The following is a 15,103-nucleotide window of genomic DNA, read 5'->3' on the forward strand; positions in this document are numbered from 1 at the left end:
CATTACAAAAATACGGTTCCGAGCATGCGTGACACACAAAACCTGCGGCGGGCATTTTAATACACGTGTATCCATAGACTTACAAGACTTCGGGTCCACCCCACGTCGCCGCAGGCATGCATGGTAATGTAGGTTTGCCCTAGCATCAGGGATTCAGCGAAAACAGCACTTCTGTCGCATTAGGCCATACCTCATCAGTATGAAAGTCCCCACAGACTTTCATCGCCCTGCAGTGTGGTGCAGTAAAACCGCCCCAGTGTTTGAGGCCCCTGAGTGTTTTTTTTATTTATTTATTTATTTATTATTATTATTATTTTTATTTTTTTTTTATTTTTTTTTTTAGAGAAGAGCCTGTCTAATTCCCCCTCATCTGTAAGTAATCACAAGTGTAATTTGAGCTCTCAGCTGTGTCAACACAGAAATTCGGCAGTCTCAGCAAATATGTAAACACAGTAGGTTAACCTTTTGCCTGCTTCCATGAAAGCAGGAAGTAGACACTGCAAATGTATTCCAGGAGTTTAACAAATAATGTTTTTCGTTAAAGAGACTCAGAGCTGAACTATATAAAAAAAGATTTATATATACCTGGGGCTTCCTCCAGCCCCATCTGCTTAGATCGCTCACACGCCACCGTCCTCGGCTGTCTGCAGCTTCGGGAACTGGGTCTCGTCACTGCCATCAGTCGACTCTAGTCTACGCATGAGAAGTGCGCTGTTTGCGTATCTCTCCAGCAGCCTCTGGGGCTGGAGGCAGCCCCAGGTATGTATAAATCTTTTGTTATAGTTCAGCTTTGGTACTATTTAAAAGGTTATTATGCAGTTGTTTATCTTTTAAAGCAGAGATGAAGTTCTGAGTTCAGGTCCTCTTTAAAATGGAGATCTCTGGCAAATTGGTGAACAGTGTTACCTCAAACATTACCATCCACTGCTTATGGCAATTGCCACAATGTAAGTAGTGAACAGGGGCGTAGCAATAGAGGGTGCAGAGGTAGCGACCACATCGGGGTCCTTGGGCCAGAGGGGCCCCGAAGGGCCCTCCCTCAACTTCAGTATTAGCTCTCTATTGGTCCTGTGCTCATAATAATGACTTCTATAGATACTTTGAATAGTGGTAATCATTAACAAGCTGTTCCCCATTCCCTTCTTGCACCTCTGACACTTTAGTTGCCATTGGCAGGTTTTGATGTGATGCATCAATTGTTATGTATAGAGTGCTTGGGGGGCCCCACTGTAAAACTTGAATCGGGGCCCATAGCTCCTTAGCTACGCCACTGGTAGTGAATGCTGGTGATCTATAAAGGGGTGATCAAGGTGACTGCCACTTCATAAATATGGTGATCATTGCTACACTACTCAAATGACAGTAAACTGGAGATCGCTGAAAAGGCATCCCAGATCCTTAGTAATTGATGAGGAGCCGCTGTACACATGCTGGGCTGACTCCAGATTCTCGGTCATGGCGGTTGTTATCGCTCGCCAAGGTTTAGTTCAGACCAGCGTGAGTACATAGCTTTACAAAGACTGTCTTGAGATAGACCCTGCAGCTTCCAGTCAACTGTAGATATAATTAACCACTTAACGACCGCCTAACGCCGATAGGTGTCGGCAGGTCGCAAGTGGTTTCCCATGGAAACGGCGGCCTTTCCACGTCCATTCACAGAGGTTGTCTCCGTGAACAGCCTGTGGGCCTCCGATCGCGGCTCAAGGGTAATCGTAAACACGCGGGGAAGAAATCCCCGCTGTTTACATCATACGGCGCTGCTGCGCAGCAGTGCCGTAAAGGAGATTGGCGATCCCCGGCCTCTAATTGGCCGGGGATCGCCACAGTCTGATAGGCTGAAGCCTATTAGAGGCGGTACAGGCCGAAAATCGCTGCGGAGGGGGGCTTTGAGGAGCCCCCCCCCCCCCCCCCCCCCGCAAGGCGAAAATAGCCGGCGGCGATCAGACCCCCCCCAGCGGGACATCCCCCTAGTGGGGAAAAAAAAAGGGGGGGGGAGGGGAGGGGGGGGAGTCTGGTTGCCCTGGCTCTATCCTGATCTGTGCTGTGGGCTGAAGAGCCGACGCAGCACAGATCAAGTAAAAATGGCCTGGTCCTTAAGTGGTTAACTGACTATCTGTCTTTGAGACCGGAGCATTGCAGTCCAGCTGGAGGTTTGATGCTTTTTCTGGGATGTACTTTTCAGAATGTTACAGAAGAAACATCAACTTGACATTTTAATTTGCCACATACCTCAATCTGCATCTTTAGATGTAACTTGAAGTTTGATAGTAATGTCAGAAAGATGGAAAGAGAAAGTTCAAAGACTTCAGGGACGGACGACACACCATTTTTGGACAGCGCAACACAGAGGTACTGCTTGATGGCGTTGATGAACATCTCATTGGTCTTGAAGACGGGCCCAGCGTTCTGCAGAATAGACAAGAGCAGCTGCAGCGACAGAACTTTTGAGCGCAACTCGTGGGATCTAGACAGAAATAAAGAGAATCCATTATGATACCTGCATCATACATGGATGAAGTTATACACTGTGGAACAGGTCTTCTGGTTATACATAACATACAGGTCTCTATGGAAGAACTTATTACACCGGCTATCTGTCTGCTGTACTATCATTGCAAGGGAATATCTGAAGAGAAGCAGTAGGGTTAGCGAAGCTCCAGCTCCTCAGCTTGAAGCTGGCTCTATTGCCTGGAACAGGAGCAGAACCAGTGTGACGTTCTGGAAATGGACCAAAGCTGGAATTAGCTTGGAGCTGAGCTTAGGAGTTTGGAGCTGCTCCTCTCATTACTACATCACATGGCTTTTTGGTGACAAAACAAGCGTGCATGTACAAGTGTTCAAATACCAGAATGAAATTTTATTCCATTTTCTGTCTTCCATCTGTAGCTGATTATACATTTTTCTATATGATCTGCTTACATAATTTTTTTTATCACGTAGTATTAACTTGTGTTTGAATAAAACCTCAGAACACAACCAGCACAGTTTAAGGCTTTGTTAAAGTGAACCTCAACTGAGTCTGAAAACAAGTTTCAGTTTACCTGGGGCTTCCACTGGCCCCCTGCAGATGTCCTGTGCCTTTGCCGAGAAAAAAACGGTCCTCCGGTCACCCCCAGCGAGCCAGTTCCAGGGCCGCGGCCCTGGCTGTGCGCATTCTTGATCGTGCACCCGTCCCCGTCCTGCCTATGCGTAGTATGAGAGCTCTCATATGGCCATGGTGATGGGAGCGTGATTGAAGACGCTCACGGCCAGTGCAGTTGACAGGCGCAGTTTGTCCAGACACAGGACGTCTGCAGGGGGGCCAGTGGAAACCCCAGGTAAGGAAACCTTTTTTTCAGACTCTGTTAAGGTTCACTTTAAAGGGAACCTGAAGTGAGAGCGTTATGGAGGCTGCCATATTAATCAATAGCAGTTTCCTGGCTGTCCTGTTGGTCATCTGCCTCTAATACTTTTAGCCATAGACCGTGAACAAGCATGCAAATCAGATGTTTCTGACTGAAGTCTGACTGGATTAGCCACATGCTTGTTTCAGATGTGTGATCCAGGTACTCCTGCATCCAAACATATCAGCAGGAATACCAGGCAACTATATACCTCTCCCTTCAGGTGTCCTTTAATGTCCCCGCAGATTGCTTGCCATGCTTTTTGTGCTGTAATGAACTACACAGTCCATTACCAAGTCAGATTAAATGATGATAAAATAAATGATTGTGTCATTGATCCTCTTCAAAATGAAACTCAGTCAAGGCGTTGTAGTGTAGTGGCTAGAGCATTCTCCCTTTTCCCCAGTGTTTTGGTTAAAAAATGATTAATAGTGTTTTTATGTATTTTTTTTTTTTTTTTTAGCTTTCTTTGGGCTCAATAGTTTTTCCTTTCCTGTTTGGATGGATGCAATAAACACAGGGGACAATGATGCAAACATTCGCACAGGGACGCGAGAGCATGGCTGTGCATGGGCTAAGATAAGGTTGAGGTCCTTCTAACAACACTTTCCATTCAACCGCCACCACCCGCTCGGTTGAAAACACAAGTGATTTTTCAGAACCTTTTGTTAAATATCTAATCGATGTGGTGAAAAAAAAAGAATAAACAATGTTTTACTTGATCTTTTTTGTTGTTGTGGTTTTTTTTTTTGGGGGGGGGGATAGATCTATTATAAGCGTATGGTATACTGGTTCGATTTTTGGAATTATTCCATCAAGCTGAAAAATGAATTTATATTTCTCAAATCGGAAAAAAAAAAATTGTATGGCCACCTTTAAGCCGGGTGCACATGGTACAATTTTCCATCAGATCGACGGATCTATTAGATAATTTCCGACCGGCCCAATCAGATTGCGATCGATTTTGGGTACTTATCAAGGCTAAATTGATCGCAAAATCGATCAGAAACAATTTGGACGTCTACATACGATGCAATTTCTTATCAGATCACCGGTCGAACTGATGGGGAAAAAAAAGTCTGAAGTCTGTTTAAAATGACCCTAGAATCTGAAACCACCTGGTAAGATCCTACATGTTAAACTACTTATATACTAGTGTTGGGTACAGGAAACACTGGTGTCATAATCCACTCTCATATGTAATGAGCCCTTTGCCTTAGTAATGCCTGGGAAGTGTAGGTCAATAGTAGGGATGATCAATGATATGCAAATATTTCCGAGTTTATGTAAATTTATGTAATTTTTGTATGCAAATACATGCAGCTTGAAAATGAACCAATTGAATTGATTGGTCCAATTTCAAGCTGCATATATCTGCATAAAAATGTACATACGGTACATTTGCATAAACTCTGAAATATTTGCATCTCATTGATCATCCCTAGTCAACCGCTTAGAAAGTACTTAAAGGGATACTGTAGGGGGGTCGGGGGAAAATGGGTTGAACTTACCCGGGGCTTCTAACGGTCCCCCGCAGACATCCTGTGCCCGCGCAGCCACTCACCGATGCTCCGGCCCCGCCTCCGCTTCACTTCTGGAATTTCAGACTTTAAAGTCTGAAAACCACTGCGCCTGCGTTGCCATGTCCTCAATCCCGCTGATGTCACCAGGAGCGTACTGCGCAGGCACAGACCATACTGGGCCTGCGCAGTACGCTCCTGGTGACATCAGCGGGCTCGAGGACACAGCAACGCAGGCGCAGGCGCAGTGGTTTTCAGACTTTAAAGTCTGAAATTCCAGAAGTGACCCGGAGGCGGTGCCGGAGCATCGGTGAGTGGCTGCACGGGCACAGGATGCCTGCAGGGTACCATTAGAAGCCCCAGGTAACTTCAACTCATTTTCCCCCGACCCCCCTACAGTATCCCTTTAAGTCAAAGAAAAAGAACTGCAGGAAGGATTAACAATGGCAGCCTGTGCCATTATCTCAGTAAAGTTTCCTTTAACATCTCTGAGCACTATAACTGAACTAAATGAGTCTTGTGACAGCAACATTTCTCATGTGTCTGGAACGTGAAGATGTGTTCTTAGCTAATGATCCACTACACATTATTTCAGCGTGGTGTCCTCAGGAAACTGTTAGAGAGCGCCAAGAAAATCACTAGTGTGAACTATAGGAAGGATTTCAATGTGTCAACCAAAATGATTTATGGCTTTAAAATACAGCTTTTAATGGAATCAAGTCCTTGCAGCTGTACTATATATCAAAAATAGCTGTTAGAATTCCCATACTGCCTTGGGATGAGGTCTATGACTCTGTATGCTGCTTATGAGGCAGAGACCTGTATGAGGAGGAAGACCACAATCTGCTGTGACCCTTTGTATTAGTCCATGTCTAGCCCTAAGCCAATGCACAGATTTTACATATTAGATCAGATATCAGACAGACAGAGATGTCAGAGGTTAGTAAACATTGAATCATACACAGTTTAGAGGCTAAAAGCCTTAACGACATCAGACACTTTCCATAATAATATAATAAGTTGTGTATGTTGTGTTTTTACACCGGGGAACAGATGGTTGGTTTAACCTCTTACAGGATGACAACAGAACTGAACATTTCCGAATACATTGTTACATTACTAAGATTAGTGCAAGTGAGTCTGGATTTATAGGTACTGAACACAGATCAGCACCAGACCACCTGTAGACCACCTGAAACCACATCATCCTCATGAGTCTGGGGAGCTGACTAATATTCTGGCACATAAAGGAGCTACAAGTAGCAGGTATCAGACGCCTGTCATGAGACGTACATGGAGGCCGCCAAAGCTAGGCACCCGGCTGCTAGATCTTTCGCTATAATAGTCGCTGACCTGGAAAAGCTATGCGGTTTAGGAAAGTCAAAAGAGTATTCAAACGCATGATCTCCCTACTTGTTCCAAGTGAGGCAGAGTTCGCACTTGTATGCACTGAAAACATACGTGTATTCTCGCAAACAAATTTTCCGACACCTTGCATGTTTGTTTGCATTACAACATGCCAGTGCATGTAAGGGCTGGTTCACACAGACGTCTGTCAGCGTTTTTGCAATCTTGTTTGTCAGCGTTAGCGATAGTTTTTGTACGCGTCGCGGTTGATAGCGGTCTCTGAGGCATTGCATGGGGCTTCTGGTGGAGGCTGCGTTCAGCAAACGACAGTTGCAACCGCTTGAAATCGCCGCCGACAGCACGCAAACGCTTTGGTTGTCTGTAGGTGTCCTGGAAATATGCGCTTGACAGGAAATGGACCATAATTCATAGGGAAGGGAGTAGACAGGAAATAGACCACAATCCTCTGGGATAAGAAGCAGAGATGGCGACCAAAGAAAGGAGCTTCAGCTGCAGCAGACAAGCCTCACGCTGATCCATATCGAATGAAAAAACGCAATTCCTGGGGAAAACTACCAGAGCTCAAAGACAATATGTCTCTATTACTCGGGAGTACAGGAAGTACAAAGCTGTGACCAATTTCCTCTTCCTTGGACAGTATAGTACTGCCCCTTTTATGACTACTTCCTGTATGTGTACGAGCTTATTTATTTCTATTGGTTGTAAGTTCTAGTGGGATAATTAATAAGCGCTTTTTGTTTTCAGTATCACCTGTATGCGAATGACACCAAGACCTATTTCTCAGCTTCTGAGCTCTCTACACTATTAGCTCGAGTCCCTGGCTGACTGTCTGCTGTTTCTGCATTCATGCCATCTTGTTCCCTTAAACTTAAAGTGAACCTCCGGACTAAAAATCTACTCAGCAGAACTGAAAAGGCTTGGTGTTTCTTTAACAGTTTCACAGCATCAGAACTTTTTTTTTTTTCTTACCAAAGCATCATTTTTAGCTGCATTTTTAGATAAGCTCCACCCATCAAAGAAAAAAGCCCAGGCTTTTTTTTTCCCTGATGCTGTGCAGAGCATGATGGGCTTTCCTAGGTTGTTATTCACGTTGCCTAGCAACTGGGAGAGGTGCTCAGGACACAGGACAGTTGGAACTGTGTCTCATGCTCCCTGTCACCTCCTTTCAACCAAAAAGATGGCTGCCATCATGAAATCAAACATTTGCCTGTTCTTTTAAAACAGTGTGGGTAAGAGATTATATTACCTATCTATTTTAATTAACATAACTAATGTAACTTAATGACAGTATGTTTGTTTAGGCTGGAGTTCCTCTTTAACATGAACAAAACAGAGATTGATATTTCCACCTTCTCCATCTGCTCCTCCACACATAGTGACCATCAACATAGATAATACCCTCAACTCCAAAGCTCGCCGTCTGGGATTAACTCTGGACTCTGATCTCTCATTTGCACCACATATTAACACATTAACTACCTCCTTCTACTTCATTTGAAAATAAAAATCAGAATTTGACCCTTCCTGTCACATGAGGCTACTACAATACTTGTACATACTCAAATCAATTCCAGTCTTGACAACTGTAATAACCTACTCTGTGGTCTACCAAAATCCAGACTTGCACCTCTCCAGTCCCTACTCAACTCTGCTGCCTGTCTCATCCACCTCTCCTCCCACTCCTCAGAAGCAGCTCCTCTCTGCCAATCTCTTTATTGGCTACCTATTATGCAAAGGATCCAGTTTTAACTCCTTATCCTATCATACAAAGGCCTTCATAAATTACACAGTCTACATTAGCTATACTGTTTGTCATACTGCCTCTGCTTTCTCTGAATCTGTCTATTAGTCTTTCTTACCATTTTATTTAATCGCTACAGCTTAGATGAACTTCCAAGAGACTTTACACATGCCCCGCTTAGATGATTTCCCTACTAGCTACTCCGCATCTTCAAACAGGAACGCAAGAGGGGAGGCAGGGGAAGGGAGGCGGTTCTATCTGGTCACTGCCTGGAGGTAGAAAAGCAGGACCTGCTGGAGAAGGCTCCACATCCTATCAAAATGCATCATCCCGACTTGCTGGAGACTGGCTGTTTCTATTGGCTTCTGCTCCTGTCAGTCATAGGTAATCGTCTCTACTTCTGTGAGTCCCGCACTGATACGACAGAGGAGAACTGTCAGTAAAGGAAATGTGTATTACCACATGCTCTAAGCTTGATGAATTGACATTTACTGACATTCGTTGAGGTATTTACCGCACAAGTCGGTAATTTCAGCTTTTCATGCGGTAACAGCCTTGGTGAATTCACACTTTCCTAAGTGATCCGTAATATCAGCTGTTTTCAGCATTACCAAATGCGGTAACGCTTGGCGAATTGACGCCTATGAAAGCTGTATAAAGACATATGCAGGAATGATATCCTGAAATGAACCCTGCAGGTGAGACTATATACAAGCATTAGGAAAGCTATTTCACTGAAAATGGGTAGATATGTGCATAGACACAGAAAACAAACACTTCTGAAATGTAAATTGTTGGCTTACTCAGCAATGGTCACTTTTATCACGTTCAATAAAGATTCTGACAAATTGAACGGACAGTCTTGCTTTGTGTCTTAATTGAGTTATGTAGCTAAGAAATGTCAGTTTTAAAAATTAAGCACATCAATGTCGTAGCTTACTGAGGAGCTAGCGGTCTAAGAAATGACAAAAAAAAAATCAACATTTTTCTACTGGCTAATGCACAATAATATCGGTCCATTTACACTTCAGGTGATTCTAGATTGATTTTCCAGCTCCTAACTTGAATTTAAAGTGACTGAAAAACTGTGAGAGGCAATATAAAAAGCCTTGAAAATGAAGATAAAACAAGTTAAGTGTATCTAAAGAGTCTTTTGCATTTTGATGTGTAGAGGTAGAAAGTTTGGAATACGGATGATATCATTTATCGGCTAAAGACTACTACATATGGTACCTCTTCAAACTTGCATTCTGTGTATCAGTGCTTATCTTAAAAGCCCATTTTCTACACATTTAGCTTTCAGAAAAAGGCACAGAGATGGTTTCGCTAATATAGATCAATGTTATTATGACATTTTAAAGTTATTTATGACACTCTAAAACTACATACACATTTAAGATTTTTTTTGTTGGTTGGAATAACTGAATTCCTTAGCTAAAAATCTAAAGTATGTACTGGAACTAGGCCTGAACGATTTTAGGAAAAAATTGAATTGAGCGATTTCTGTCTGAAATTGCGATTTCGATTCGATTCACGATTTCCTTCAAATCAAGCTTTGTTCCCCCCCCTCTTTGCCTGGTTGTTCCCTCCTCTGTCTCTTTGTGCCCCCTTTGCCTCTTTATGCCTCCCTGGGTCTTTCTCTTGCCCCCTTTGTGTCTCTGTGCCTCCTTTGTCCCCCAAGCTGCATCAGTTCTGGACATAGCTTCTAATGCACGGAATACTTCCTGTATGTCATGTGACATACAGGAACCCGGAGTTTTGCCAAGCACACTTCGTCAAACTTCCCCCATGTGGAAATGACGTGATCGCGATAATTGCCGCTTTGACGATTCCGAAATTGTGATCTTGGTGATCACGATTTCGATTTAAATTCGATTTATCTTTCAGGCCTAACTGTAACCCGTGAATATTGCGGAGGTCATCAGAGATCCATTCAGCAGGACTAATGGCTCACTCTGCTAGTTCCTGTGGGAAAGCCTATTGCCATTCCTAAAGTGATGCTACTCAGGCTCATGTTGCTCCCTCTCTTCTCCAAGGAACAGTGTAGGCTGCTTTGGACAGAAGCAAAGCAATATGTCTGCAGTGGTCGTGGCAAAAGTGTGCATATTGCCTAGGTCACATGGATGAATTCTAACATACTTTGGAAGCTCTGACCTGGTGTGAGAGGATCGTAATTTCAAGACTAGCTTGGATAAAGTTGTTTAAGAAGAACACATTGTGACAATCCAGCCCCGCGATCCCGTCTAATCTGCTTCTGTTAGCATACGCAGGAAGTACGGTGAGCAGACTGACCATAAAGACCGGTTGCTGGATTGTCAGAAGAAGGTAGTTAATGTGACAGAGCGTGCCAATCCCGTCTAATCTGCTCCCGTTAGCAGTAAGTACGGTGAGCAGACTGACCATAAAGATTGATCGCGCAGCTGCCGACAATATGTAATGTGACAATCACTCACCAATCCCGTATTACGAGGCCACTGTTGCCATGCAGATCTCATGCACTAGAGACTTCTGGAGGCAGATTCACTGTGTGCATAGTAAACGGTTAAGATTGGTTGGAGGTGCCCATACATGTACAATCCCGATTGTATGTACAATCGGTAAAATATCGATTTCACGAAAATCGGGTAATTTCATTGCCACCACTCTACGATTTGCTAGGGCGAAGAGACCCCAACGCTATCATAATACAGTAGCCAGCCCAATCACGTTCGACATGCTCCAGACACCGTTCGGGGAATAGTCACTTCCGAAGGCTTAAAGACTGAGCAGTGTAACGTTTAAAGAAAGGTTACTGGGTCCATATATGATGCAATCTCGATTGTATGTCCAATCGATAAACTAAAGTTATCGATTTTGCACAGGAAATCAGGTACTAGCTAATCCTAGAAGGAAGAAACGGTTATTTACAACCTAGCTAGCAAATCAACAATTTATAAGAAAATAATAAAACAATACAGTAGTATGACTGACTCTTCAGAGGGCAGATTGTAGCAGCAATCAGATGACCAGAACAGGCTCAAGACTGAACTATAAAATTGTTAGTTTTATTCTAAAACTACGTACACATAGCCTACTTTAGCCCACAGGTAAATATACCTGTCCGGCAGAATAGATTGGTTTGATAGAAAGAGTACAGATGAAAAGAAACAGAATGTCTTAAAATACAGTTCAAATACCATTATTCCGTCTTTGGCGGAAAGTCCAAGATGGCGATTGCCATGCCTTTGTGAGAAATAATCCCAGCGATTTTGCCAGTGTTGCCAGCTGGTTGCCGGTTGATGTTAACTCGACATCAGATTTTAGGTGAAGGACTTTGGACCCTGGCCAACCTGGGCCCAGTTAAGTTATACCCCTCACTTCAGCAAAGAGGAGTTAAGACGGGGATCACACACCTCTTTGGAACATGAGCTGTGCCAGCCCCTTCTCATCGACACAGGAATATATCTGAATCATGATAGATATTCTATATCCAAAACCGTACAGGTTATGTTAAATCTAATAAAATTTTTAGGTCAATCAGAATTTATCGATAATAATCAAACTTGAGGGGTCAGACCCCTGGGGTATTAAAGGGTTACTATAAACCGTTCTTACGCTAGATCTGTGAGTCCGATTGGTCAGGAAACCTCTCAGAACCAGCGTCCTGCGGAATCCCACAACCTGTGCCGATTTGATGGGTATAGAGATTTGCTATGCCATGAATTATGAAGAAAATGTGAAGAAAATATGGATATTGGGGATTCCTGGGTCACAGTAGGTCAGCTACGTCCAGGGAACCTTGATGAGATCTGTCCCTTCTGCTGCTCTGGGTGAAGGTGTCAAAATTGCAGACAACATTCTCCCAGAAGCTTGGGCTTTACGATTTATGTCAGGCAGAAACTAGATTGATGGCATCGTCACACAGCAGGGGGACTATGTCCTTCCAGGACCTGATAAGGGACCAGGGCTGAATTAGGTGCTTCTGGCCTCTTTGATGTAGTTTGAAAGCTACAAGTAATGGCTCATACACACGGGGCACAACTGTCGCCACAAACACGTGGCACGCGCATGTTGCGGCGACAGGTCCCCGTGTGTATGAGGCGCGCACCACGAACCGCCGCCAGTCAGAGCTGTCACCAGGCGATTGACGTGGCCAATCGCGGGCAACAGCGGTCGCCAAAACTTCGCCGCAACTGTCGCTAGTCCGCAAAGCGGACTGCGTGTGTATGCGGACTAGCGACAGCAACCCATAAACAATGTACGTAGCTTCCGGCGGGGGGAGGAACCTTCGGCCACAACTTCCGCTGCATCTCTGTCCCTCTGTGCGCCGTGTGTACGGCTGCTGCACAGAGGGACCTGGCGATAAACTGTCGCTGCTTTTTTATTTTTTCTCCTTGTCTGTTGCCAGACTTCTGTGCCTCGTGTGTATGAGGCTTAAGGAAACATTTGCTAGCCTGCAACCAGGAAGAGGGTAACTGTGTTAACCCCCAGCTTCCCTGATCTTTTTATAAACCAAGCCTTTTTCCTATCTGCTGTCACTTTTTAACAATGGCTGCAGGGAATATTTTATAAGGCTCTAACTACCTTATTAGGACAAATAAACGTTTATTCGTTACACACATTATTATTTATTAAGGAAACTTTTCCACTGAAATCAGCAGAAAAAAAACACGCAATTCCCAAAAGAAAAAAGATTTACCAACTCACAAATAGAAAATAATAAAAAAAAAATTCTGCACACAGTGCAGCCAAAAATCGAATCACACCAGTGGAAAAATGGCACAGCCATTACCATGCTAATCACGGTTCCTTTGTGCTCATCAAATCCAAATTATTATAAAAATGTTATTTAGAAAATACATAAAATGAAAGGATCCTACCAGTATAAAACTAACTTCTAATATACATTACTTTGTCATTGTTAACTTAAATGCCTTTCCCACCTATATTCTTTGGTCTGTACTATCTCAAGTTCCCATCTCTCCCCAATACACACTGTATAGTCAAGTTATGACCACCTGCTTATATAGCCAGAACACCTTCCTCTTGCAGACTCGATGGAAGTGATTCAGTAAGGTGCTGGGTGATTGCTACAGGTATATGGAGCTATGCTGAGTACATTGCATCCAATTGTTGCTGACAGATACATAGTGGTGATGGATCCATTCATAAAAATCATTAGACAACACAGTCTCATATGTGGTAGAGTGGGTTTAGCGCTGGGGAATTTAGAAGTCAGGGAATTTAACTTGGAACATGACTGAATAAAGCAATCCTCTACCAGTCGCCAGTGTTGGCTCTCAAATTGCTGACATCGTACCTTATACATTCATGAAGTCTACTAGCAACACCTGCAATCATTCACTTACTGTGGGATCCAGACGTCAAAGGTCATATAATGTTATTAGTGCCTGAAATAGGACTCTTTCCCCATGCTGCAATTCCCACACTATGTCCCCATGTTAGCTAGCCATGCTCCTCGGAGTTTACTATTCTTATGCAAGCGGCTCTCACTAATCAAAGGAATTAATAAAATATATGCGTAAATAGATGGAGGAGAGAATTTTTGGTTTACAATTTACATGAGCAGGTGTGACGACACGGATACAGAAACTGGAAGTATTTGTTAATGCACCAGGAATATTTCAAAAGTTTAATGGGTTTTAAAGTCATAGAAGAACACAAGAAAATGAGGTGTGACTGGGCCCCAACAGATTCCTTCTTATACATGGCAGCAGCAGAAACACTTACTTTGGGTCTGGCGGCCCATCAGACAGCGGCTTCATGGATAATTTACACAGCGACCTGAAGACTAGGAAGGCATCCTTTTGTAAGATATGAGAGAACTTAGCACCAGGATTGGCTCCTGACGTAATTCCGGATTCCTAATAGAAAAATGGCTTGTGTTAATACAGAAGTAGTCAGATTTGGAACTACCACTCCTTTTTTACCTATATGTGTTTTGGGCAAATATTCGTTAGATATTGGGTAGATAATGACAGTTTACCATATCAATCATCAACCACCTTGTGAACTCCACTGATTATCAGAGAAGATCTCTCCTCCACAGCGTAAGCTTGCACTGCTCACAGCAGTACAACTCTAATGCATCCTTGCTCGCAAGCCACTCCTGCCTACTGCCCCTCCCCTCAAACACTTCATCTCCCACAGAACCGCCTTTTAATACTCAATTGACCAAACAAAAATTCAACATGTATCAAGGTGCCTTTTTAAATACACTTTGAGTAGATTCCATGTAAGTATTGAAAGAAGCATTTAATCTATTAAAAATGTCTTATGGTGTAACTGCAAATATTATTACAGAGACAAAAACACAAATGGCTGCTCTCTCTATAAAGCTTCATACATCTACATGTAGGTATAATGGTTTTGAAAAGCGATGGTTTCTACCAAGCAATAAGAGAGCCCAGTTATCAGCACATCTTTTCATAAGGATGGTCAGTATTTTGTCAGAGCAATACCTGCGCAGTAAATGATGGATGGTGGAAAATAAAATCTTGAACCTGAACAGTTATTGGGAGGCAGTGCACACATTGCAGAAGATGCATTGATAAAGGCTACGCAATAAAATAAACACAACAGGCTGATCACATTTCACATCTGAAGTCCAAGTTCAGGTATAGCTGTTGATATGCATCTAACAAACATTATGTGAACAAAATGGAATAATCAAAGTTCTGTTAAAAACAAAACCCACAGCCTTTGTACACTGTAAAAAGATAAAAATCCAGTTCATCAATTAATTTGTCGTATATTCCGGTGTATAAGACGACTGGGTGTATAAGACGACCTCCCAACTTTTCCAGTTAAAATCTAGAGTTTGGGATATTCTCACCATATAAGACTACCCCTCTTCCTACTGGTGCTATGTATGAACAGATACTGTTGCTATACTGTATGTTGTATCCAGTAAATAACAGTATACAGGTGATTGACTGGTTGGATTGGTCACCTCTCCCTTTTCCTAAATGGATTTGTCAGCTCTCCTTGTTTACCTGTTTATCAGAGCGGTATGGAAGAATAAATCGTGCTGTGCCCATAAAACACGCCTCTTTCACCCTTCTGGGCCACCCTTGTATCCTATATACCTC

General features: G+C 43.2%; 1 protein-coding gene across 1 annotated transcript in view; it reads right to left on the minus strand.

The window, feature by feature from the left end:
* The window catches only part of ARFGEF1 (ADP ribosylation factor guanine nucleotide exchange factor 1), a 230,663-nt gene that overhangs the window by 99,097 nt on the left and 116,463 nt on the right, over positions 1-15,103 (minus strand). Inside the window, exons 9-10 of the mRNA XM_068237469.1 lie at positions 13,743-13,876; positions 2,230-2,464 (exon numbers count right to left, since the gene is read on the minus strand). Coding sequence (XP_068093570.1) covers positions 2,230-2,464; positions 13,743-13,876 — 369 coding nt within the window. The remainder of the gene's footprint in view (positions 1-2,229; positions 2,465-13,742; positions 13,877-15,103) is intronic.

The sequence above is a fragment of the Hyperolius riggenbachi genome, chromosome 5 (assembly GCF_040937935.1).
Source record: "Hyperolius riggenbachi isolate aHypRig1 chromosome 5, aHypRig1.pri, whole genome shotgun sequence".
Classification (NCBI taxonomy): Eukaryota; Metazoa; Chordata; class Amphibia; order Anura; family Hyperoliidae; genus Hyperolius; species Hyperolius riggenbachi.